At 30.1% G+C, this 26,616-nt stretch overlaps 1 protein-coding gene across 15 annotated transcripts; it reads right to left on the bottom strand.

Annotated features, from left to right (window-relative positions):
• LOC124422636 (protein unc-13 homolog 4B) lies at positions 1-26,616 on the bottom strand. Of its 15 annotated transcripts, none has more exons than XM_046959370.1 (19): positions 26,406-26,616; positions 14,245-14,406; positions 13,395-13,641; positions 6,731-6,895; positions 6,470-6,648; positions 6,012-6,056; positions 5,706-5,865; positions 4,801-5,324; positions 4,578-4,727; positions 4,357-4,494; positions 4,084-4,275; positions 3,718-4,012; positions 3,256-3,614; positions 2,969-3,158; positions 2,578-2,884; positions 2,187-2,267; positions 1,633-1,756; positions 1,365-1,558; positions 1-1,263 (listed from the first exon to the last, which is right to left on the bottom strand). In XM_046959370.1, the coding sequence occupies exons 1-19, from the start codon at positions 26,525-26,527 to the stop codon at positions 1,169-1,171; spliced, it is 3,729 nt and encodes a 1,242-aa protein (XP_046815326.1). In that variant the 5' UTR covers positions 26,528-26,616; the 3' UTR covers positions 1-1,168. The 15 variants fall into 15 exon arrangements, with proteins under 15 accessions (XP_046815326.1, XP_046815324.1, XP_046815327.1 ...); XM_046959368.1 differs by lacking the exon at positions 26,406-26,616 and adding an exon at positions 23,675-24,003; XM_046959371.1 differs by lacking the exon at positions 26,406-26,616 and adding an exon at positions 17,518-18,036.

The following is a 26,616-nucleotide window of genomic DNA, read 5'->3' as shown; positions in this document are numbered from 1 at the left end:
TTTCGAATTATTATAAAAGTTTATTTTTTTCATAAAAAAATCGTGTCAAAAAGTAATCTTTCTTCGAGAATAGTTTGTGCATAATGATAAAGTTTTTTAACAATTTCGAGAAAGCTATGTTTTCGCTTAAATGTTCGCATTTAAAATAAGAGCCTGTTTATCTATGTCCATCAAGAATTGTCTGTACTCATTATATTATATATAATCAAAGATGATGGGCAGTATTGATCGATCATTATATTTTTCCCTAGTTATAACCAAAGTTGTAAAAAAAAATTTAATTATATCTAAAAATTAGAAAATAATGTTAATATTATTTTACAATATTGTATTAATATGGATTATAAGAATATAAAAGAATGTATTTCTTATGCTTACTTGCATAAATCAAAACTGTAACATTGTGATAAAGGGAAAAAAATTGTTTAAAGTTTGTTAGAAATAAAAATATTCTATATTAATTAAAAGGCAGTCAAACGCTCAATTTGATTAATCTAAATCATATTCTTAGATTAAATTCTTACTTTTGCATGTTATGCACTTACTGCATATTTTTGTAATAACATTAACTGTAGTTAAATTAATTATTGTGTGTGTGTATATATATATATATATGTATATGTATATGTATATTCTAATTTTTTTAAATTTCTTTTCATAAATGGATTATAAAAATATTAGCTACCAATTACAATAATGCTGCTATACGTATTTACATTTAACAATTTGACACGTCTCTATCTATGTACATGTATTTGATGTAAAATTATTTTTGCCAAATTTATATTATCCTTTCCAAATGACATTTTATAAATAATATATGTTGTTAAATAAGACATTTGCATCTTATGGAAATGCACGTACTGAATATAAGTAACACTTATTCAGACTTTCAAATTCCTTAACATTATGAAATGCGAAAATTTAAAAATATTATGGGAAAGTATAAAAATGTTGCCTTTACATAGTCTAACATTTTTTTTTTTATAAAAACGCTTAATTGTCAAATTAAAATATTCTTTATATTTATGTGGGAGAAATCTCTTTTTTTCGTTTTTTGTTAAATATTAAAATTCTTTAAAAATGACACTAGTTTAAGGCAATGAGTGATGATAGCTACATTTATGAACATTATTCGATATGACTTTTTATATTAATGTGTTTCTATTTATTTTGCATTGCATTTATTATGCATTTTAGATATGAAATCCATTGCTTGGTTGTCTCCTTTCCTATGTTCTAAGGCTCGAATTACGTCCGTACCTTAAAAGAAACAAGTTACAATGATCAAACAATTTTTTAACGCGCACGCGCGCGCGCGTACATAAATATAATAATTTAAATAAATTAATTTTAATTCGTACTTTTATTATTTGGCCGTGAAAGTTTTAAATGAATTTGTTCCATTGATTCTATTCCTTTCTCTGGTCCCACTTCTGGAATTTCACGGAATGATAGAAAGGCTTCAGCCATAAATCTAGTTCGTAAGAAATCCTTGTCTTTTATTTCAAAAGCCACTATGGCATCCTCTATAGCTCGTTGTTCTTCGGTAAGAGGACTATAATATTAAAACACAGCAAGATAACATAAAGACATAAATGTAGAGATTTTACTTAATTAAATTAAACTTACATGTTAAAAGTTTCATCGAAAAGAGGGAACAAAGTTTCCTTTTGTACATGCGTCTTTGGTGTCTTGTTATCAATAAATTTTTCTTCCGGCAACAATCTTATTTTTACGTAAGAATCACATTTGCCTGTAAAAAGAAAAAAAAAACACGTAAAATTTTATGACATTTGAGTGATATTTTAAAAACCCCAATGTAGAACGAAACATGCACGGTGAAAGTGATTGTTGAAAGCAATCGACAGTTCATCAACGAGATTTTATTTAATTTAGACGATGAAATAATTTTAATATTTTAAGGCAATTTTTCAAGAATCTAGTTAATGAAAAAATCTGTCGATTTTCTTTATATCCGTGACAGTGTATTCAACTTTTCGAGCAAGAAAAATCATTGTGTCGATTAAAAAGAGCTAACATTTCTACTTGGAAATAACAATAATAAAGTTGATCCGTGCCATGCATTTTCAAAATCTAATCTCACTTAGGACAGGCAATCGACCAGTACGAGTCATGTAACAGCGATGAAATAGAATTTTACACGTCCACCTTTTTTTACATACTTTTCTTCGCTTCTTTCAGTCTTTGTTTAGATTTAGAGTGCAGTTTGCGCTCGAGAGTAGACAGCTTGCCTATAAAATCTCCTATAAAATCGAAAAATATGTCATTCTATGTCTACACCCCGTTACCAATTACCCTATTGCATTAGAAATATAATACATTTGAAAATATTATTCGTAATCCAATATTTTACTTTTTCATTCTTGTTGTTCATTATATTATTTGCCATTCTCGTACTGTTGATATTGCTCAAGCATCTTTTATTAACTTATGCTTTAGCTTTCTAAATTTATATATATATATATATATATATATATATATATATATATATATATATATATATATTGCGTAAACTTTTCTATTATGTATTAAAAAAAAGATAATTTCCTTTACCATTACTATCCATCGGTCGTAGATTTCTGGCATTGAGAATTTGAATGTTCAATGAATTGTTCAAGAACCAAGCTTTAACAGTGAGAAGACCATAGATAGTTTCTTCCATCTCTTTCTGTTCTTTCAATCGATCTTGATTATATCGATGAATAAGCTCAGCCGTTTCCAAACCATGAAGTTTCAAAAGTTCTTCAATCTTCTCTAAAACCTGCACGTTCGACGTTTCATCTGCACCAAGATTGAAAAATCTAATGAGTGTATGAAGTGTCCGGTGTAGATTAGAGTAAAATGAAGGTGGTCTTCTTTTCTGTAAACAATTTTTGAAATAAAAAAGTTAAAATATATAAATATTCATTTAAATAAGTGAATTAATAAAATATATATTTCTTACTTCTAGATTACTATGAACTAACTGATAAAGTGTTTCAGACATTATTTCCCAAATAACAAGGAGAACTCTTTCAAAATTATCCTGACTAAGATTATCATGTAATATCGTTAAATTTGAATCAAGATATTGCAAAAGTCGATCCATCGCATTACTAGTAGTATCTATTAATTCTGCTCCTTCCATGAGATACCTATAATGATAAAATATTTTTTATAAAAATTTGTATAAACTTTTTATAAAAATCTTATATATCTTTTTATAAGCACGAAGACGGTATTTAATTTTACCTCTTCATAGCAGGTGCCATTTTGTGCGCAACAACTTCTAATAATTCAATAATTTTATTTTTCACCGTGTCTGCCGCATTAGCAATGATTAGCTGAAGAGTTTGTTTGCAACGATCGGCTTCTTCTTCCGTCTTATTTTCTCCTAAAGCATCGACGATACCTTGAAGCCCTAAGTCATTTGCTAATGGACCAATCGATGTTCTGATATAGTCAATATTATTAATAGCAAAGCACCAGGCATTAGATACCAAGAATTTTTTCTCATAGACACTATTTTCAGTAAGCTGTTCTAAATCTGTTGTAATCTCTGCTTTTGTAGCCATTTTGTCAGCATATGCAATGGAACACTTACAAATATCCTGTAAAACCGTTTCCGTACTCAAACTAATATGATCATGAATATAACAAAGGAACAAAATTATAACAAAAAAAAAAGAAAATTGAGAAATATTAATAACGTACGTCTATAATTTTAGTGACAAATGTATAAGATCCTTCAACATCAGGCCATGCCAGTTGTGTCCAGAAAACTTTGATTTGATAAAAAATCGTTAATGTATCAACTGCACTGGATGTATATTGTACAGTATTATCAATAGCCTGTAATGTATCAAATTCAACAGCTCTATCAATTCGTTTTATAGCTTTGTATACTGCAATATCTAACCAATGTGCTACACCAGCTTTAAACCAGTCATGATAACTTTGTATTTTCATAGGTTCCAATTGTCCTTCGGCACAGACTATCTGTCCCAGTCTATAAAACAATTAATTAATTTAAAAGAAGTTAAATGATCATTAAAATAATTTACTCTTTTTATATCTTACATAGCATATCGTTGAAGAGTTAGATAGAGTTCGAACAAAGTTGTACCAAGACTTAGCTCGGAATCATTATTAGTATCGACTTCTATATGTTTCAATCTTGCACACACATCTTCCACAGCCTCCATGCACATGTCACTTATTTTCTTTTCATACATAATATACAATGTTCTTGTATAAGGAAAATTAATTTTTCTAAAAATAAAATTTTTATAAACGATTATATAACATAAAATAAATTACAATAATAATGATATACTTTTTTATATAACTTACTTAATGAACAACTTGTCATAATAATCTATAGATCTTTGTAAATCTGCTCTGATTAATTGAATTACTTTAATATAATATCTTAATGTATCTTCGTCCGATTTAGTTTCGGGAGTAGTATTACTTGCTATGTGCTCAAACCTTTTAATGTAACAGTATATAATCACCAATAATTAATATAAATCATATCAGAAAAATTATATACAAATAAAAGATATATATACCATTCGATACCGCCTTGTATAACTGTGTTCTCTAAACCTTGGATAACATCCAATTTCGTACCATCTGGTTCTGGAAACCAAGGATACATCTTTGCAAGAAATAAATCAAAATCTTCAGGAATTTTAAGAGTGGCAATAGATGATAATATCCTACAATTAAATAAATTAATGTAATTATTGTACATTTGAAAATTTTATAATACTATGATCGAGAAAAATATACCCTAAAATAGCCGATAACTGTGTTGTGGCATTCTTGTCTCCTAAAATTAATCTTCTTATTTTCCTGATACTGTTTAAACAAGAATATAATAGTTTTCTTGTAGCATCCCAAAATAGTTTGGTTTCGTCCGTAGAAAATAATCCATTATCCATAGGTCTTAACAAATCGACTATCAATTTATTAAAAACCATAAAATTAAGTGGATGTTCTTGATGGATCCTGGCATATTCAATCCATTGTGCTAAAGCAATATTTCTAGCTAAAAGACCACGTTGTGCACTATGTTGAAGGATTAATGCTTCTGCAGGACCTGACCATCGACCACACCAACAATATTTTTCAACTTTTTCGGTCTCAAGTTCATATAACAATAAAACTCTGAGTAAATGTCTGTGTTCCTGAGCAGCAACTTGCGCATTATGTTCCGCGCTAAAAGCCAATTTTAATTTAACAACTCCTCGTCGTTTAGATTTATTTTTTTTCTCCAAAGGATACCACATCATGTGTCCAGTCGTTGGAATATCCTAAATAAAAAATTGATTTATAAATAAACAAATCTTTAAGTGACAAATATAGTTGCATTTTGATAGAAAAGGCTATCTCGAAAAATAATCACAATTGAATTATTATAAATGGAAGAATTATGAATACAATAAGATAACAGTATTACGTCGGCAGAAAATGTAACCAGATGTTCACATCAATGTAAATCTATTAAGGTCAAATAAAATAGTCATATGTACGAATAAAAGGTTCGATGTGATCGATTATATTACTATTACGCTTCATAAGACAAAGAATTTTTTACACTTTACTATAGCTTCATTTCATTTATAAAAAATAAATATTAAATATAGCATTAATAATGCTGATAGATATAATATTGAATTAGAAATTTATAATACCTTTAAAGGTATTCGACAACGTCCAATAAATTCATTATCATGATTACCAGTTGTGGCTGTTACAGCGATTTCCTTAGCAAGTTTCACGAGACCACGAACACCTTTAATATCTTTAACTTTACTTATTTTCTCAGGCACAGTTTCAGCTGCATCGAAATCCCTATTTAAACAAAAAATAAAAGAAAAACAAGACTAATATAATATATATATATATATATATATATATATATATATATATATATATATATATATGTATATAGTTTATCAATTATATTTCTTATTAAATTTAACTTGCAAAACATTTACCAAACTTCCAGGGATAGAACGTCATTTTCTGGATCCTCTAAAGGTCTGTAAAACACATTTTAATTTCTTAATATTCATTTTTGAATAGTTAAAAACAATTCAAAATATAATTAATCTATTTATTTATCGATGATCTATATATATATATATATATATATATATATATATATATATATATATATATTTATGTAAATATTTATTATCATGCATATATATAAAAATACTATTTCATATTAAGTAAATAATGTTACTTTTGCGATACGCAAGGTTCTATACAAAAAGGTTCTTCGCAAAGAACTGCAGAAATGTTGCCTACTGAAAGGGCATAAAAAATTTTCATAGTGATAGATGGCGCTCACAAATAACATTATCAACTGAATATGAAATCTTACATATATACAGGTGCATAATAATCGCATTTAGAAAAATAATTATTAATCATCGAAGATACAACTCACAATTCAAAATGTTCTTCCCATACTGGGCTAAGAGTAGACGTTTTTACAGCTGTATTGTATCTTCTAGTAGGAGCTGATTCGAGATAAAGAGCGCAAAACGGATCGCTTTTTCCATTAGCATCTTTGGATACCAATTCCTTGGCTTCGATCACTTCTACATTGAGATGCATTTCTGGAGCCTAATAACAAATAAAAATAATACTCATCGATATCGAATTTTGATTAACTCGATTTATAAGTAAAATGATTATAAAAATCTACCTCCATGTTTTGCGTTTCTTCCAATATTCTTTCATGAGTTTCATTGTCGATCTTGAATGCATTTTGCAGATGATTTAACAGAGCTTCTTGTCCACACTCGTTAGAAACGTCATAGCCGATTTGATGTTGTGTCATATACACAAGAGCCGTGTAAAGTTCCTCGATCTGTAAAACATACGTGATAAATTAAATAGATACACTATCGATTACCTATTTTATTACCGCGCTCTTAGCATAAAAATAATAATCCCATAATATTGTCAGACAGTTCAAATTTTATTTAATAAGTTTGTTGAACAAATATCTAATAAAAATCCATTACCCGGTAGATTTTTATCAAAGAGAAACCACAACGATAATACATGTATCTATACATGTATTTCATACTTTTCTTCAAGAAACATCACTCAAAGATATTTATTAGAACAAAAGGTTTAATCAGACTCTAAAGTTTACTTTCGAAATACTCAACAAAAAAGCTCCGTTACAATTGTACTGAAATACATCAAGTTCACACAATCTAGTAAAAAATAAACGTAATCTGTTATAATTACAAAGATTATAATATGGACATATAATGCAGACACTAATTTGTAAGAATGAAGCAAATTTTAATGTAACAACAAAAAATATATATGATTTTATTTCAAAAAATGAATTTGACTTAAAAATTTTCGCCACGCCTTGACTTGCAATAAAATAATTTACACTATATGATTATATTCCTCTTCATATCAAACAACATTTTTTGATATGTTCGATCTTCTACGTGATATTCCAACACGTATGTATATATATATATATATACATTACATTACACAAATATATACATTACACAATAATATATTCATTCCTTGACAAAATAAACTCACCGTCATTGCTTGTAGAAGAACATTAGTTCTTCTTTCAACTTCTGCTTTTGGTATTCCACGAAAATTATTTCTTTTGCGATCATAGATGCTCGCCCCACCGGGCGAACTAGTGCTAACCATTTTGTCGTTCACGCAAATATCATTCTCACTTATATCAAATATAAATAAAGATTAACAACGTCGTTGTATTCGTTGACACTTCACCTTTGTTTTAATATAAAATGATAATGAAATGGACCCTCATCGAACTATAGAAATGAATGTTTTGCACTGTCACCACACTTATTTATAGACAATTCACGATTGGCCTTAAGAGATCAGATCGTCGTTAAATGTTGGCATTCGTTTTACGATGAGGCTATAGATTTTGGAAAGAAGAATTTAGGACAAGGCGATAATGACCCACAGAATATCGCGTTTTAGCCAAGAACAATGACCATGTTTATGCACCATAAGTTCTCCTTATTTAGGAATCGAAAAACACAGATAATGTCGAGCTTGAGAATCTTACTTTTCTTGTTTATTATATTACAACGAGCTTCTTCTCGACTAGAACAAAGAACTTCTGTATCGTATGTTCACCGAGACAAAGACGTACGAATAATGAATAAAGAGTTCTCACACAAGTCAAGAAAGATTTACAAACACTTGTTATGACATGATCGAAAGCTTACAATGATCTATCATTGCAAACGCCACAGTACATAGTAAAAACGAGATAAAAATTCTTTAATAAGAACGAATGAAAACAGCGTATTCGTCGGCTAACTTACTTACGTTTTTACTTAAACAAAACTGAACTTCCATCATGACCTTTTCTTATCAACGATACAACAGCCCGACGCATATTTGATCATGCGTGTACATAATCACGAGTCATCTAATTAAATCCATTCGTAATACATCGATAAACTTGTATTCTTTATTTTCATCGAAATAACAGTTTCATGAAAAAAAAATTTGCTTAATAAAATCCAATACTAACACTATTATTATTATTCTTCTTCTTCTTCTTCTTGTTCTTATTATTATTATATATTTATATTATATTACATGCGTGTATGTGTGTGTAATATAATCAAATTATATAATTCGTAGGAGAGAATAAATTATTAAAATTTACAGAAAGACGTTTCAATCAAATCTGAGAAATTATATGAAATAATAATTACTTACATTGATTGATGTGAAAAAAAACAACTTTCACAAACAAATAAAGAACGGATATATACAACTTACTCGTTTTACAAGAGAAATATATAGCGGAGTGCTCTTTTTTTAGCATCTTCGTTACGTACGTCATAGAAAGAGAGACCAATAAGAATGCGGTAACGTATAGTACAAATAGTTGATCCTTTGCCATTGCTTTAGAAAGAAATCTCTTGATAAATTTTACTCGTAAACGTGAATATAAAAGAAACGATTTGTACGAAAAAGAGAATATTCGAAGCTTCGTAAAGTACAGTATGTTTACAGAAAGAATACAAGTCAAAAAGTAACAAAATATATCTAATAATAGGTCAGCATTGTAGCTCTCTGTCACATCGTCGTTAAATCGACTAGACTTGCCAAGAGCAATTGACTCTGACAATGAAGTTTCCTGCGTCTTAAGATTCTCCTATTAAATTGTTTATTTCATGAACCAAAGTTTATTTTATCAAAACAACAATACAATCCCAAGGGTTAAACATACCTGTTACTAAATACATGGATCTTAGTATTAAGAATAAAAAAAAGAAATATTACTAGAAATAAAATTTACTAGATTCACTTATATTCATTGAAAACTTTATATTCGTTCTCACGTCTTATATTCGAAAAAAATAATATCAACAGAGAGATATAATAAGAGTACGAAAGTATGTCGTATCCCGTTTGACCCACAGGACAAATGCAACTACAATGCGTTCGTACGTTCACACAATTGTATCCAATGAAAGTTGATATACCGGCAATTAGCTCGTTGGCCATCAAGGCACACACCGAGATAGAACACCCGGTATGCGAAGTGTATACGAGCGTATACATGTAATATGTAGATACGCGAGACTATCGTCCTTCCTACTCAGCTGTCGCCCAATTTTCGTTAAATTATGCAATTTTCTTTCGGTCCAATTTTACACATCATTCTATTTCCGAATCCACGTTATGTGGGTGAAGTTCATTCAAGAATTTTGTCCATCTTTTTTGTTCTATTTTGGATTTAAAATTTTACCAAAATTTCACACAGTTTTCTTTTTTCTTTTCCTAAATATTTTTTTTTTTTTTTATTAAAATATAAATCTACTATGAATGAAATGATTTTTCAAAAGAGCAACGAACTTCTTGTTAAAAAAAAACGTTACGTTCGTAGTAAAACAAAAATTCAATTTTCCTTTTTTTTTTTCAAATGTTACTTCTGACAGTTGGCCAATTTTTTAAATTATCTTACAGAGAAAATTGCTTAACCTAATTTTCTGAGTAACAGTCCAGTTTTATATCTTGAATAAATCCACACACACGCATTTCCACACGGAATCGAACTAATGGAAAGAGTCGAGACAGAAGCTCGTCGATTGAAACCAATTAATTCATCTTATCATAAGAGAGAGAGAGGGAGAGAGAGAGAAAGAGAGAGAGAGAGAGAGAGAGAAAGAGAGAAAGAAAGAGAAAGAGAGAGAGAGAGAGAGAGAGAGAGAGAGAAAGAGAGAAAGAGAGAGAGAGAGAAAGAGAGAGAGAAAGAGAAAGAAAAAGAGAGAGAGAGATATAAAGTTGATTACTTTTAAACAATTAATAATCATAAATCGATCAAATGAAAAATCTTCATAAGCACTGGCCTTATCGAATATGTTATAAATAATAATTACATTTCACGTTTCAAAGATCCTTCAATACAAAGGCAACATTCAAGTCTCTTCTAACACGTAACACTTCCCTTTAAATCGATTCAAATCGAAAAATTTTTTTCAACAAACTTTTCACGGAACAAATTAGATCTGTAATCTATAGATCTATTTATCGATTCCTAGTAAAATCACAAATAGCAGAAAGCTCATACACTCCGTTAATTTAACTCGAACACGCTGTGTTGTCAATAAAAAAAAAAAAAAAAAAAAAAAAAAAGAAAGAAAAAGAAAAGAAAATTAAAGAGAAAATAAAAACAATTAAACACTATGAGAGAAAGAAAAAGAGAGACAGATCAGGATAATGTTCGCGTGAAGAAGAGAAGACAGGGACTTGGCGGAGGCGAGCTCAATACTGCCAGGAATAGATAGATCGTTGGGATCAGAGTCGTCGTTGGTCGTCGTCGTCGTCGTCGTTGTCGACGACGACGAACACTAAGAATCACGTTTCGAATGGAACTTAACTGCTCCGATTGAGCTTGCAGGATAATACTACCTTAACTATCATTATTTCCTTCTTCCTTCCTCGCTCTTTACACTTTTCTCTCCCTCTTTCTCACTTTCTCTCTCTCTCTATCTCTCTCTCTCTCTCTCTTTCTATCTATCTATCTATCTATCTATCTATCTATCTATTTTTCTATCTATCTATCTATTTATTCATCTCCCCTTTCCGATTCAGTTAGAATGTGAATCTAGTGTAAGTGCACGCGAGTTCGGCTATCGGTCATAGAATTGCAAGAATCAAAATAGAAAGGCTGTCATTATCTAGACAAGAGTACTTTATAATTACGTTTTTTTACAAACGTAGTACTATCTTTCTCTATCAAAGAAAATAATCGAATCCTTTAATCCCCTTTTCTTCCGCTACTTATTCCGTACCAAACTAGGAAGTAATAATTATGCGATCGAACATACTTAAAATAGATTTTAATAGACAAGAGATCGTTGGATCGTTGATGAAAATTAATTAATCTTTCACCTGAACTAAACTCATTGAAAATTATACGAATGAAAGGATCGTGTGAAACTACGAGGACGTCGCTTTCTTTAATGATGTATTTAAACTCGACTTTGAGACTTCTTTTCGAATTAATATTCTGGACGTTCTACGTTGATTGCTCCTTTATCTCTCGATTGTGACAAAAGTGGACGGATTTAACAGAACGGGAAGTCCTTTTGTGAAGTAATGTTTATATCTTCATTGTTAACCTTCTATAAGTCAATTTTTTTTTCATGTCTTAATACAAAAATTATATACTATGAAAATTCTATTAGTATAAATATAACATATGTATAACAAACACTAAAATGATTAATTTTGAATGATAAAAAAATTAAATATAAATTTTGCATGACTTTGTAGAGAATAAAACATATACATTTTTTCTTTCTTTCGTACCATCTACGATCGATGTTTGTCCATTTAATAAACATTTTGAAAATCACGAATATTTTATAAAAAAAAATATCATGCCATGTTCATAATCGACTCATTGAACTTACGTTTACTTCCTCGTTTTTTACGGAAACAGGGCCAACAAACATCCCCAACTGCATTGCGCACCATTGTGACTCATTAGTCAAACAAACCTTTACCACTCGCTTGACCGAAACAAACTATTACGACAACAGTTTGAACGAGAATGAGAGAGTAGCTTCGTCTACCCTTCGACGAATCAGCACGTAACCTTCAAAAAATCAATATCAGGACGATCGTCAGGACTCGTGTGAGGGTAAATCTAATGTAAACAATAGACGAGTTATCGATCCGACGGTTAGAAATGAATTAATCATCCGACTATACTATAATAAAATTATCGATCGATCATTTCCTTAAAATAAGTTGTCATAAAATAAAAAATAAAAAATAAGAAAAAAGAAGAAGAAGGAAACTATCTTGTCCTTGAAATTTCTTTTTACGATTCAGTAATATGCAATCATGTGACTTAATTGTTATACGTACATTATTTTATATAGAAATATCAAGATGTAGTATTATAACGTGATATTGATCAAATCGAATAATTAGAAACGAATGTGTACAAGCGTTAGTACAATTATGTTCTATATATCCAATGATTATCTTGATCAGATTCTGATTCAAATTATTGTGAGATAGTGGCATACTAAAGCAAAAAAGAAGATTCATCAATACTAACAGTTGTTTTTCGTAATTCTTAAAAAGCAAACCCTTATATTCCATGCCACCTTCGTTTAGATATAGAATCACTCAAGATATTTCTTAGTGCGTATCTACGTCAGTGCTGACGTGAGAAATGGATAAGACGAGCATCGACGTCGTTTCAACAGAATTAAAACGATTCGTTAATATCTTCAACAAGTCGACTCACTAGTTTTCCTCTGAGATTAGATCTTCATTCTCACGATGGGAATAAAGCGAATCTAAAAAAAGAAACTCTCCAACGAACAGCTTGCTATCTCGTGACCGAAATATGTCGAATAGCTTTTTCGACTTTTAAATTTACGAGCATTTTAAGTATACCATATGAAAAATCTACAAGGATTCGAATGATTTAAACTTTGAATAGATAGTCATATTTATGTATTCGTCAGAGAATTGCTTCAAATAAATATGATGTTCATCCTATATTAAACTATTATTGTACTAATATTATAATAAATTTGACGTAATCCAACAAATTCGTCGAAATCATCGATTATCAATTTCTACGAAATATATTAATTTATATGATATATGTTTGTAAATACATATATATGTTTCAAGTAAATTTGAATTCCGAATTTGAATTCCATTTTATCCTACATCGAACTTATTATTATTTTAAGTTTGTAATAAATTCGACGTAATATAATGAATTCTTTTTTTTTAACGAACCCGTTATACTATATTGATTTTTTGTTAACTATATTAATATAAAATTAACTTACGTTCAATCCAACGGATTCGACCAAAAAATTTTGAGCATGTTCTTTCTCGTCTCGATCACTATCAGTTTCTAACAAAGCTTCAGATGGTTCCTCGATGCTTCCTTCTTCGCTCAAATTATCCTCATCTTCAGCTTCTATTTCTTCCTTCTTTTTCGGAAGAGGTCCTTCCATTTGTTCCTGAGCACGTACTTTTTCAGCCAGCAACGTGCCAAGATTTTCGAAGAAGCCGCCATCGGTCTCTTGTATCCTGTAGCAATAAAAATTCAATATATTCCTCATGTTCCATTAGACTATTTTTCTGATGATTTAATCAAATCAGTAATTCGACAAACATGCGAACTTCTTTTTCCTTGTCGGCGTTTGAAGAAACAAACAAAATGATGAAGAAGGAAAAAACAATCGTACGTATTTTTCTCAAACTAACGGCTCAATGCCAAATTAATATATTGTCTGTTACCAAGCTAATCTGTATTTAATTATTATATAATCGATTTCACGTTCGTTGAATAGGTAATACAGTAAACAAAAAACAGGAGACTTTTAATCGATTCGTTTTCGATTGCTTTCACGAACGCGATAACGTTTACGTCAAATAGGTCGGAACTTTTAAACGAGTTGCAAAATAAAAAGCGGAAAAATCAAGTAAAATGTTACTTCGATCGAAACAAATGTGTATTTTATCATCCACATACGTTGCATTTTTGTTATGCGTCTAGTCGTTTATGAAAGTCATGAAAAAGTATTGAAATGTTTGTAATATTAATCGACAAATAAAAAAAATAAGCGATCATATCTAATAAATAAGCCTTTCTACTACAAACGAATTCGTAACATTACGAGCACGTTTCACCTTTTATGAATAAAGTTGAATGCTGCGAATTTCCAATAGATGCTAGCTGTAGTGACTGCTTTGGTTTCAGGTTTTTGCCACATACGAGCAGCGGCGATCGCGTAATAAGGATGTTTCTCGTCCATTTTATGAAAATGTGCCATTTTGTATGATCCTTTATTCCTTTAGAAAAAAATATGAATCGTCTTTTAAATTCGAAGTTTCGACGAGAAACTTTACATATCGTTCTCTACATATCGTCCTTTTACATACATATATCCTTCCAAATGTAACTACGGTTTACGATTATGACCGAATAATATTATTACTTCTCGTGTTATCAACCCAGCGATAATGCCAACTTTGTTATTCAGGAATGTATCGATAAAAGCGACGATTCAAACCTTGATAACATCATCATAGAAGCACACTCACTTTGTTTCGATAATGAACGCAAACGATAAACTGCCTTTCGTTACCTTTGTAATCCCGTTTTAATACAAAGTGTTAATTATTATTGAGTTAATTCCTTGAAAATTGGAATGAACTTTCAACGAATACGTTCCGAGTACTATGGTATTCCCTTTTGCTAAGCTTTAACTGACAGACCTATGGTTTCCGCGTGGAGAACACGTTCCACTGAAATTATTTCGTTTCTAAGCTTTAAACTCGCAACGATCATTTACGAGGAAATGATAATCACATAGGAACACGAAGAACGTAGGGAATTTTGCGATCGACGTATATATATAATAGGTTTATACGTAGCTCGTGAGAAAGCTCGTGTAGGCTGAATCGTGTCTCCTTAGAAACTGTTTAAAGAAGACTCGATTCATACAGGTAGATCGGAGGATAATAGGTAGGAGGTTGTGTATATATACATCCGTATATATGTTCTAATATATCGCGCTACTAAAAAATCATCGCGAAGGTCAAACATTGAAAGTAAATCGTTCGAAAGATATACAATTCATTTTATTTCACTTTTATAAATATTTCTTCAATATTAACATTTTCCCGTAAATCTTCGCTGATATAATCTTATAGAATTTGAATCATTTAAAAAGACTTTTATTGCGATAAGATAACGGCAAATTAATTTATAATCTATACTTAACCTGTAATATGATACGAATCATTTGCGAGATCGTTGTTATGTGATTCATTATGCAAACTTCAATAAAACGATGTACATACATATATATATATATATATATATGTTTTCTCTTTTAAGGAAGAAAATATAAAAGCATTTTCTAACTTTTCTCAGCGTGAAATTAAATTAATCCATTGAGAATTAACTTTCGACGCACCTTTCTTTATACCGTGCGCATAGAGAATAGACGCTATAAATATACACGAACTTTACTTCTAGAAAATAAAACTAAATCGAAAAATCAATCGACTTACGTCAATGCTGTTGATACTTACGACTTTACGTAATTTTGTTGATACTTTTTCTATTTTTGTAACCTTTCTTTTTTCTTTTCTCGCATTTGGAAAACGATGAATAATTCATTCATTTACCGATACAAAAAGTACACGCGCGATAAAAGGGGCACTTTGTAAAAGTATATATAAATTTTTTTCTTTTCTATGAACATTTTTTTATATATTTACGATTCAAATTCATATATTACGTAACGTACTCAATGCAATGAAATATATTCATTCTCACAATTATAAGACTACTCTAGGATTCACCGTCCATTCACCTAACGTCAATGACATCGATGCCTTCAATCTAGTTTCCTCTTTCGCACGAAATCAGGAATTTCCTGTAGAAAAATGATGTGACGTAGGCTGTACTTTTTGAGATCAATCACGAGCAATGAGTAAAGTAATTTATCTCGAAGATGATAAGGTTTTGCAACACACATATTCCCTCTTTCCCTCTCTTTTTCTCCCTATCTCTTTCTCTCTCTCACTCATTCACTTTCTATCTTTTTGATGACATCAACACAAATAAAAGTATGAGACACGAGACTAATTCTTAATACTTAAAATCGATTCCACGAGATGTTTCATATCCTTATAACAATAAAGGAATACGACTTATCGAGTCTTTGAATTATTCATGAGTTTTCAGGCTAATGCCAGGAACAATGAAACTATATTAATATGGATTTTCCGACTTTCGCGTTATCTTTCTACTTCCATCAATGATGATTTATTTCAACAATTGTACCGAATTCAATTGGAATAATTTGCATATCATTCAAAAAAAAAAAAAAAAGAAAGATTCTTCTTAGGTATAGATCATATATATTGATATGAAATCGTAACGACTCAGAAGAAAATTATTCGTAAGATGAGCACGTACGTATCCCGGTAGTTCGTCACCGTTTAAGGAGAGACAGAATGCGAAATATTTACTGTTTGAACTATACTGTTTATGCAACACATACTCCATGTGTAAGGTGTCGAATGGCAAGAAGAGACCAAAAAGAAATAATATTTTTTTTCAACGGATGAACCGTATTTAACAAAATAATCATTCTCTTCCGGATGAAATTCTTTTTTATTTCTATTAAACGATATAAAACTTTAACCATTAAGTTCTACAAAAAGGGAACACGTTAGGTAATAAGCTAGTCTGCCAGTGATGAATCATGAAATGTTAGAAACAACCTTGAACGTTCTGTTGGATCATAGAGAAACAGAGACGGAGACAGAAAGAAAGAAACAAAGAGAGAGAAAGAAACAGAGAGAGAGAGAGAGAGAGAGAGAGAGAAAGAGAGAGAGAGAGAGAGAAAGAAAAAGAAAAATAAAGAGAGAGAGAGAGAAAGAAAGAAAGAAAAAAGAAAAAGAGAGAGAGAGAGAAAGAGAGATGTATTTAGGAGAGTACTGGCATGCAAATGCGACGGTAAAGACTCTACCTTGCTTATTCTCAATTTTATAAATAGATTCTGACACCAGCAATATAACAGAAGCAGTTGCATCGTAAACATGTTCAAAATATAAAACTAATAATTAGTTTAATAATAACGTGTTATCACATTTTTGTTAAAATTTTATGTATAATTATAATTCGAATATTAAAAAAGAAAAATATTTTTTAAAACACAATCGATCGTTCGAAATTGGATCTATTTATATTGTAGATTTTCTTATCGACTGTGCTGTATATATATATATATATATATATATGTTATATATATATGTTGTGTGTATATACACATCATACACACACACACACACACACATAATGTACCTGTCTATAGACTTTGTCAGACTGATTAATATTTTAGTTGATTTTCATTTAACCTTGAAAAAAGATTTACGTTTCATTACCTCAACTCGTGATCCGTGCGTTCCTTCTGTTCCTTCTCTTTCATCTCTTTCTCTTCCACAATTTTGTGGTAGAAATTCTTCCACATGGCATCCTCGTCCATCTTGATAATTGATCGATTTTGATCACAGTCACGAATAATGATCAATATGGTCAATATATATTTTTATATTCAATAAATACTTAAAAACAATATATCATTTTCGACCTTGATTATTATATTATTTCTATTATTGTTTTTTTTTTGTTTTACACAGAGATGTATACACAGTCACTCACACACACACATATACATTATTTCTTTCTCTTTCTTTCTTGCCTATACCGTTATGTTTCGTGTCAATAAAAATAACGAACAATCCTGGATTTTCTTAAGACGTACGCGCACGTAAGATTTTTCTTTCGTAAGAATACTAGGAGTAACGATACGTACAGGTATATCGATTTTCCGTGAGGAAATACAATGAGAAATGCCGGCTGACAGTTGCGCCGATAGAACGAACACGTCGAGATAATACTGTCTTTACTCTGCAGATGATCACGTAGAATCTCGTAACTTCTCGTACACCCGTTAGATGGCAGTCGTAGCCAACAAGAGACTCACCAATGAAAACTGTACGATATATTTATACATGAGTACATGTATAAAGATATATAAAATATATAAAATGCATGTATATAAGTACATATTATTTTTTATAAACCAAATAATATATATTTATGTTAATACATATAAATTTATATAAGTAGACTTATGGTTGAGATAAAAAGAAAAAATAAAATAAAATAAAATAAAAAAAAAGAAATCCTTCTGATAAAAAAGAACTTAGAAATTCCAATGATTTGCACGTAGTAAAATTTAAAGAATGACATTAATTTGTAATATTTCAAAGGTCCTTATCGAAAATCGTTCAAATTCACCTAGTAGAAAAGCTATAAAAGATGAAAGAGTATTTTTTAAGAGATCAGTTTTGCCAATATGCGTTCCAAGAGAATTCTCTTCTTTTTATGTCTTGGTAAAATCATCTAATATAAATTAAAAATATTTCCTTGATAGAATAATTCATATTAATACCATAAATATATTTTATTTTTAGGAAGTCTGACGTCGAAGATCTTTACAAACAGTTATTATCGTCAGTTGAAATCATGGACAAATGATTCGTTAGACACATTTATAAGTTCGGAACACGTGGATCCAGCTGAACGGGCGATTGAAAATTTTTTAACAAAATTAGCTGGCCCGATATCAAGACCGATAACACTACGAAGAACTTCTAATGAAAAATATGGCCTTCAACGAACGATTTCTGAAATTTGTCACGTGATACGAAGAAATTTAATGAATTTTGCTAAAACATGTGAATTAACGTCAACCGTTAATCGATATAAACAAAATTCGGCTATTCATAATATCAGATCTAACGATTGGCTCCCTGAAATTTTACTTCGAGGTTCATTATTACTACACGATTTAGGAGGAATCACAGAAGAAGTAACGTCTTCCGTTGATCGTTATCTTTCTAGACACAATCTTAATCTACCTAAAAATAAAGTGAGTTTATTTTGATATTCCACGTTTTATTCTGATGTAATTTTCTTTTTTTTTTTTGTTTAATCTATTTTAAGATACTTTAAAATCTGTGAACAGGTGTACAATGCAAAGAATCCCCGATTTTTAGGAACGATCGATGATCTTTCAGAGTTCAGCGATCGATTATGGGAGTGCACGAAATCGAAAATAAGAAATAATCGAAACACAATTTCTATTCTCAGTGAAGCTTTTACTAACTTGGCAAAGGATTCACCTGAACATATTCTGAGAGTTTTTAAATCTCGTTTGGACGTTGCTTTAGCAAACGGTTCATTGAATAATAATGGTTCATCACTCGGTCAACTAAACGTTCTCGTTTGTAATCTTATTTCCAATAATTCTAGTCATTTAAATTATGAATGTACCACGCAATTCAAACGTCTTAGTGAGTGTATGTTTACTCAAAAACATAATCCTACAAAGCGTTCGAACGATAGGATCAATAATCATAAGAGTTTCCTAAGAAATCATTGGCTAAGTGGAATCGAAGATATAAGTAATTGCATCGCTGTGTTTGATGACGATGGAAATGCGAATGTGAGGTGTAAAACGAAACAAAGAATACCTAAAGATCCTGGTCGTCGAATAAAATATATTTATGAGAGTCTATTAGAACAAAGATTATCAAAAAAATCACCTTTATATCGAGTTGCGAATGATCTAGGTAATGTTCTTTCGATGACGCCTTGGGGTAGGCAACTCATCGAAGATACATGTTACTATCTTTCGATTTATCAAGATGGAGTCAAGAAAATTAACAGATTGTCGAAACTTCATAAGAAAAATAAAAGAGTAACTGCAAAGTATGTACGATAAATTTGTTAATCATTTTGTTATTTATGTGATTAACTAAATTAAATCTATTTTAACATTGAAATCACATCATGTCCTAGATATAAGAAAGTGTCTAAATCTTTGGAATTATATAAAAGAGGTTTACTTTTAAAAACATTGGAAGCAATTGATAATATTCATCGTACAACGATCGAATTCGAGAAGATCATTGTGAGCGGAATTAAAACGGCAATGAACGAGAATTGGTACTGTCATATTCAAATTTTGAACTGTGTTTCCGATTGGATGACGAAGCTTTTTTTATTCTACGATTACGAAAAAGAAAAAAAAAACGAGACGATATTGACGACTACGTTGCAGCCTTCGTTGTCAATAGAATCGGATGAGAATTCCTATGAATTATCTGATGTATTATCTGACGAAGAAGATGATAGTGAAGAAGAAAAAACTGCTTTAATTACGACGAAAAAAGGTAATCATAAAAAAAAAAATTTCTTAATATTTCGAAACTATTATAAAAATAAATCTACCATGAATGATCGTACTCAAAAAAAATCTAAAAAAAAAAATCTATTCCATCGAATGTTACAGCGATGAAGGAAGCTGCGGATAAATCTTTCGAAAAGTTAATTCGATCGATGAATCGTGTAAACGTCCGCACAGCGAACGAGAAAAGCATCCTGGTTAATCTCGCGAATAATTTATTGCTAACAGCTATGTTCATGGAAACTATCGGTTTCGTTTCTGTGTTGTTTTCTCTCGGGAATGCTAATAAAGAGGAAATGAATTCGTCCGAAATAAGAGACGAATGGCTACAAAAACGCAAACATAGATCCTTGATCTTCGAAAGATAACCCACGAAATCGAACCGAAGTGATGCAGAATGAAGATATATCATTTCAAATGGAAATTCTTCGAAAAATAATTTTTATGTTCAACGATAAAAAAATAAATATGAGAACTTGTGAATGAGATAATTATCAAGAATAAATATAAATAATGTATAAATAAAATATATTCTGTACGTATATGTACTCATATCTAAATAAAATGTTATGTTGCAAGTAAAATTATTATTGACGTCATCAAACAATTCATATAATACTCATCTATGAAATTAGTTATATAAATGTCGAGATAATCTTCACAATGTAAAATATTGTTTACATCTTACAAAGAATATTCTAACTTTAAGCTATAAATTTTGTCATGTTACATAAACTTAAGATTAAAAAATCTGTAGTTCGCATTTAAATCATTGATAAACAATAATATGTTTTAATAAATTTATGATTTACGACAGCTTACTAATCTTAACTCTAACGATGAACCAAAAAATAAAATAAATTAAGGAAATGTAATTACAGTGACATTTACGAAGAATGACGCATCAAATGTTACAAGTAATAAGCAAGTGCTCTACTTCCCAACTCGTATTTTAAAAGAATGCTTTGGACCATCGTTTTCATTTGCTTAATATGTAAGTAGACAAAATATTTCTGTTATTTGTAAATATAATTCATTTAAAAATCTTTTAATATTCTCAGATTCTCAAATTGGACGTAACGAACAAGAAACGCATAATGTCAAACCTAGAATTATCGGAGGATATAATATTAACATCAAATCGCGTCCATTTATGGTTTTCATTATTATTTTCCAAATCGTTAAAAATCTCATCAGTCTATAAAAATTCACATAAAAATAAATTTCCAGGTATCTCTTCATGACGAATTAAATGATTTTCAATGCGGAGCAAATATATTGTCAAAAAGATGGGTCATTACTGCGCTTCATTGTTTGTAATAATAACTCCTATATTTACTCTTTAATCTGTATTAATATCTTATACAATGTATTGTACTTAATATATTTAATTACATGTTTTCAGCAATTCCATAGATAAAAACGATTACTACGTTCGTGCAGGGTCAAATTATACCGATCACGGTGGTACATTACATAGAGTTAAAAAAATTTATGTTTATAACGAAACGATTTATCCATACTGGTCTACGAAAATATACTATCATGATATCGCCCTTTTCAAAGTGACACCGTCCTTTCGATTCTCTTCAACGATTCTACCGATCGGTTTACCGAACAACAATAAAATACCACGGAGACTTTACGTTTCTGGCTGGGGACATACTTCTTTGAACGTAAAAAAAAAAAAATAATTAATTAATATTTTTATCATCGAAAGGATTTTTTGTTCTTTTTTTTTCAGAGTAACTCTCATCGTACTCTGATGACTGTGAACATTCCTTACGTTCCATTTAAAGCCTGTGTCAACTCTGTACCATTGTATAAATTACTCGTTAGAAGGGATCGTCATCTCTGTTACGGTAGACGCGGCAAGGATTCATGCTACGGAGATTCCGGCGGTCCATTGGCTGATGCTTGCACAATTTATGGCATCGTATCCTTCGGCCATAATTGCGGCGAGGTTTCTGGAGTTTACGCAAAAATCTCATACTATCGTGAATGGATCAAGATTATTACAAAATTATAAGTCAAAGTGTATGTACAAGATAATCTTATCTTTGATAATTTCCACCTTTTGATTTCATTTCCATTACAACTTTTAATTCTCGTAAATTTCCTCAAAAGTCATATCTTTATATTTATCTATACGTATTCTTGTAGATAGGAATACATAAAATAAGAAAGTTTAATAAAAGATTATATTACTTCTGACACATATTTATGTATATTATTTTACACAAATTTTTTCGTCATAAAATTAATTCATTCATATACGAACGTTCGTTAAATATAAATTATATTTTTAATATAGTATAATATGAATTATATTAAAAATTTAACATTATATAATTTTCTCTATGAACATGAAAAAAGAATGAGTTGTAGTGAATCAAAAGTTTCAATTAAACTTTGTTACAAAAAATAAAACAAATATTAAAATTCTAAATTAAATAGATACGAATAGTTCAATTATAATAACATTATCAAAGATCTTAAAAAAAAATGATAAAAATGAATAAATAAATGATCGTAAAGACTTCGTATCACGTTACTGTGTTTTCAGGAAAGTAGATAGGACAAGTCGAATCACGGAGCGTGGACCCCAGCGCGTTCAGGTCCGATGGACACAGGAAGTCCATTACACGCGTGCCGCGCAACAGCGTGTCATGCACACACGCGCGTGAACGTGTCTCTTTATCCTCGTGCAGGGTCGAAAAAAAAATAGTACATTTATTTTATGAAAAGAAACAATCATTTTCATTTCCTTTCAGGAAACGTATGTAGAAAAATGACGTAAAAATTACAAGAGAATAATTTAATAAATAAAAAATTCGCTTTGTTGAAAGACAAAGACGAACGAAGACAAACAAAATTATAAGTTGTTGGAAATAGAACGTCTTCTCTTTTACCTTCGGCCCTGAACTTGTAGTACTTATGTTAGAGACTATCGTTTACCAGGCTGACTCATCCACACCTGAACATTTCTATGCGAGAAGATTGCATGCTTTTCCGTTCGCATTTCCGAACCTTTGTAAACTCTCCCCTTACTGCAGACAATTTAGTAAATATCTTTGTAAAAAAGAAAAAAGCGTGAGAAGTACTCTATCACTGAATTACATCCGCTAGTATTACCTTTGTTATCGTATCAAATATAATAAAGTTCGTTCTTACATGAAAAGTAATTAATCGATTTTTCTCATGTGTTTTATATATATATATATATATATATATATATATATATATATATATATATATAATGAATATATTGATACGTGACTCACCCAACTACTGCAACCGGATAAATCTTATTCCGTAGACTCTTCAGTATCTCACGTTTTAATTTCAAATACCACGAATTATTACTTTTAGAATTGCAGTACTTTTGCGAAACACTGTTAACTCGAATACTCTCCGTAATTTCGTCTTTCGTCACTGACTCCCATTCCGACACTGCCGATACTTCTTCCACGGCCACATAAATAAACGAATCCGAAGAGTTCGAATTGGACGAAGAGATTGAATGATTTGTTCTCGTTTTTCGTTGTCCTTTCTTACGTAAACAAACATTGTCTATTTCGGGCTCATTATCCGTCATGATCGACAAACTTTTATTCTTTAAATATTCCCTCAAAAATATATTCGTACGTTTATTAGAAACACACAATTGTTCACTCATATCAACGGTCCATGAAAATTTTTAATTTAAATAATCAACAAATTTCATTCATTTTTACAAATTGTCTTTGTCTTTGTCTATACACAATATTAAATACTTATTTCTCATTTTTACAATTGTTTTAACAGGTGCTTCCCGGATATATTTGATATCTAACTTATTCTATTAATTGATTCGATAATTAACATTTGTTTTTAATCTGTATAACTTCAAAATTGAATATATTCGTGCCGACGAAGTGTCCGATGTATGGAATAGAAAGTGTACGACTGAACAGGCTCGCAGGAAAGGCTAAAGCAGGCGGGAAAGCCCAACGACAGTCCAACTGATTGTGAATTCATGCACCGGGAGAAGGGATTTGTCTATGGTGTCTTGAACTTTATTTACCATTTGCTGAACGTTATTGTTCCGACTATATTTTTCAAATGACTTTATTCTACACGTTGCATATTACATATAAAGTTTAAATAAACAATCGTAAAGATTTCACATAATAAATTGATATTAATTGATAAGAAACTAATTCTTGTCACTTAAAAATGATGACCGTGCATTCGGAGAAATTGTAAAGTTTTGTTTTTTATTATGTACAATGACACCATGACGAAAAGTGAATGGCCACGATGGCACGAAATAACGGTATAACGTTGAAGATGAAATTACGATAACAAATAATTAGAATAAGCAACAAGAGAATCTTTAAACGCAGTGATTATGTTGCTTCGTCGAATATGGCATTTTTATTTTATGGAGTTGCATGCTACGCATGGCAACGATTTAAACAATGAATGAAAACTACGACACGTTCAACGTTGCTACACAATGGAGAACAATGCCCGAAGATCTCCGTCTGAATTTCTAATGATGTTTCTTTTTTAATACGTCAAGTCTTCTGCGTTTCAAATATATACGTAATTTATAAATAGCTGTTATCTCAATAAATAAATACTCATACAATACGAGTAACATTTATTTCTTTTCGATTAAATTTATTCGTAACAGTTCATAGAAATTTTTCCTTATTATCTAAAATAAATTTACACGTAATATAGTAAGTATTTATAATAAAAACTTTTATCTTTTACAAGATAATTAAAAATATAATATCTTTATTTTTTTAACGAGATATATACATATATATATATATATATATATATATATATATATATATATATATATACAAACATATATATATACACACATGTACATATAAGTATAGCAAGTGTATTAAAAAAAATGCATTTTCCACATAATCTCACAACACATCCGTTGACGACGAACTGATAATTCACGAATGCAATGACATCATCACGATCATAGGTTAAAAATTCCCATTTCTTGCAATTGATTAGAGAAATATGACACGTTTTTAATATAAACGAATGAATGAATAACAAAAAGCAATTGAGATCTAAATTTGAGTTTAATACATAAGTATACATAAACAATTTAAAAACTTTTGATATCTTTCTTTTTACATATACTCGGATAAGAGAATTTCACGGTGTGTGATATTAGAAAGGATCCTTGGAAGAATTACACCAAAGGCTGAATTCACTGGCGTGAAATTGAAATGTTACGAAATTCCAAAGCTTTTTCTACTATCGACGTTTTATTATCAAATTATTGACAAATTTTCAGGACATATTTCTTCCGAAATGTAAAGATTCTAAGACGTGAACGTCGACGTAAAACGTTAATTAGAATTTACCTAGGATGTAAATTTCTTTTGTAAGATGAATAACGAGATAAGTCATAAGGTTAATTGTATTTCATGGAAGACTAACAGTATTCATAATCAAACGAATCAAGCGTCTAAACGTGATACTTGCACGAAACCTTTTCCAAAAACTTAATCAACTTTAATAGAAACTTTGGAGAATTTAAATGAGTACACACGTGTCTCTATAATCTTTATTCATCGTACAAGTACGATGTATAAATATACATATATATATATATATATATATATATATATATATATATTATCTAAGGAAAAAAAAAGAAACTTTCGTATAATTTCTTCGCTATAATTTGATCTTATTTATATTAATAAATGCTATACGATAAAACATAACATTTATAAAGTGCATTAACTTTTTTAAATGACTTTTCTAAAGGCACCACGCTGCAATCGATACAAAGTATTCTATTGTAAATGAGTAACGTGTATATGGTACATAATTAATAGAGATGAAGCATGGCTAATAATATACCTAATTATACTTCCGAGTACGAACAATAATTCAATAGAAAGAAGTATTAAATGCATTGCGTACAATTAAAATTTGAATAGAACGCTTGAATAAAATGTCATATTGTAAATTTGTACTTACTCCGAAGTGGACATCAAATGTAAAAGCTGTGGACCTGATTTGACGTAAGTTGTACACACATTTTTTTCGTTGACATTCTTCTCCACCATCTGTGTCGTTCTCCATAATCTCCATAATCCCATATTTTAAAAAATTTCTTAGAAACACGGTCGAACGTTATCTAAACTATTCCCACGTGCATTAAAAATAATCTTTGTGTATCAAAGAGACA

The sequence above is a fragment of the Vespa crabro genome, chromosome 3, assembly GCF_910589235.1.
Source record: "Vespa crabro chromosome 3, iyVesCrab1.2, whole genome shotgun sequence".
Lineage (NCBI taxonomy): Eukaryota > Metazoa > Arthropoda > Insecta > Hymenoptera > Vespidae > Vespa > Vespa crabro.
This window is presented reverse-complemented; position numbering and strand designations above follow the sequence as displayed.

Excerpts from the sequence above, each read along its gene's own strand:
- LOC124422636 (XM_046959368.1), bottom strand. The coding sequence starts at position 23,988 with ATGACGGATAATGAGCCCGAAATAGACAATGTTTGTTTACGTAAGAAA. Across the intron at positions 5,866-6,011 it reads GTTCTATCCCTGGAAGTTTG|GGATTTCGATGCAGCTGAAA; the intron begins GTAAATGTTTTG and ends TTGTTTAAATAG. Across the intron at positions 1,559-1,632 it reads TTCGATGAAACTTTTAACAT|TCCTCTTACCGAAGAACAAC; the intron begins GTAAGTTTAATT and ends TTAATATTATAG.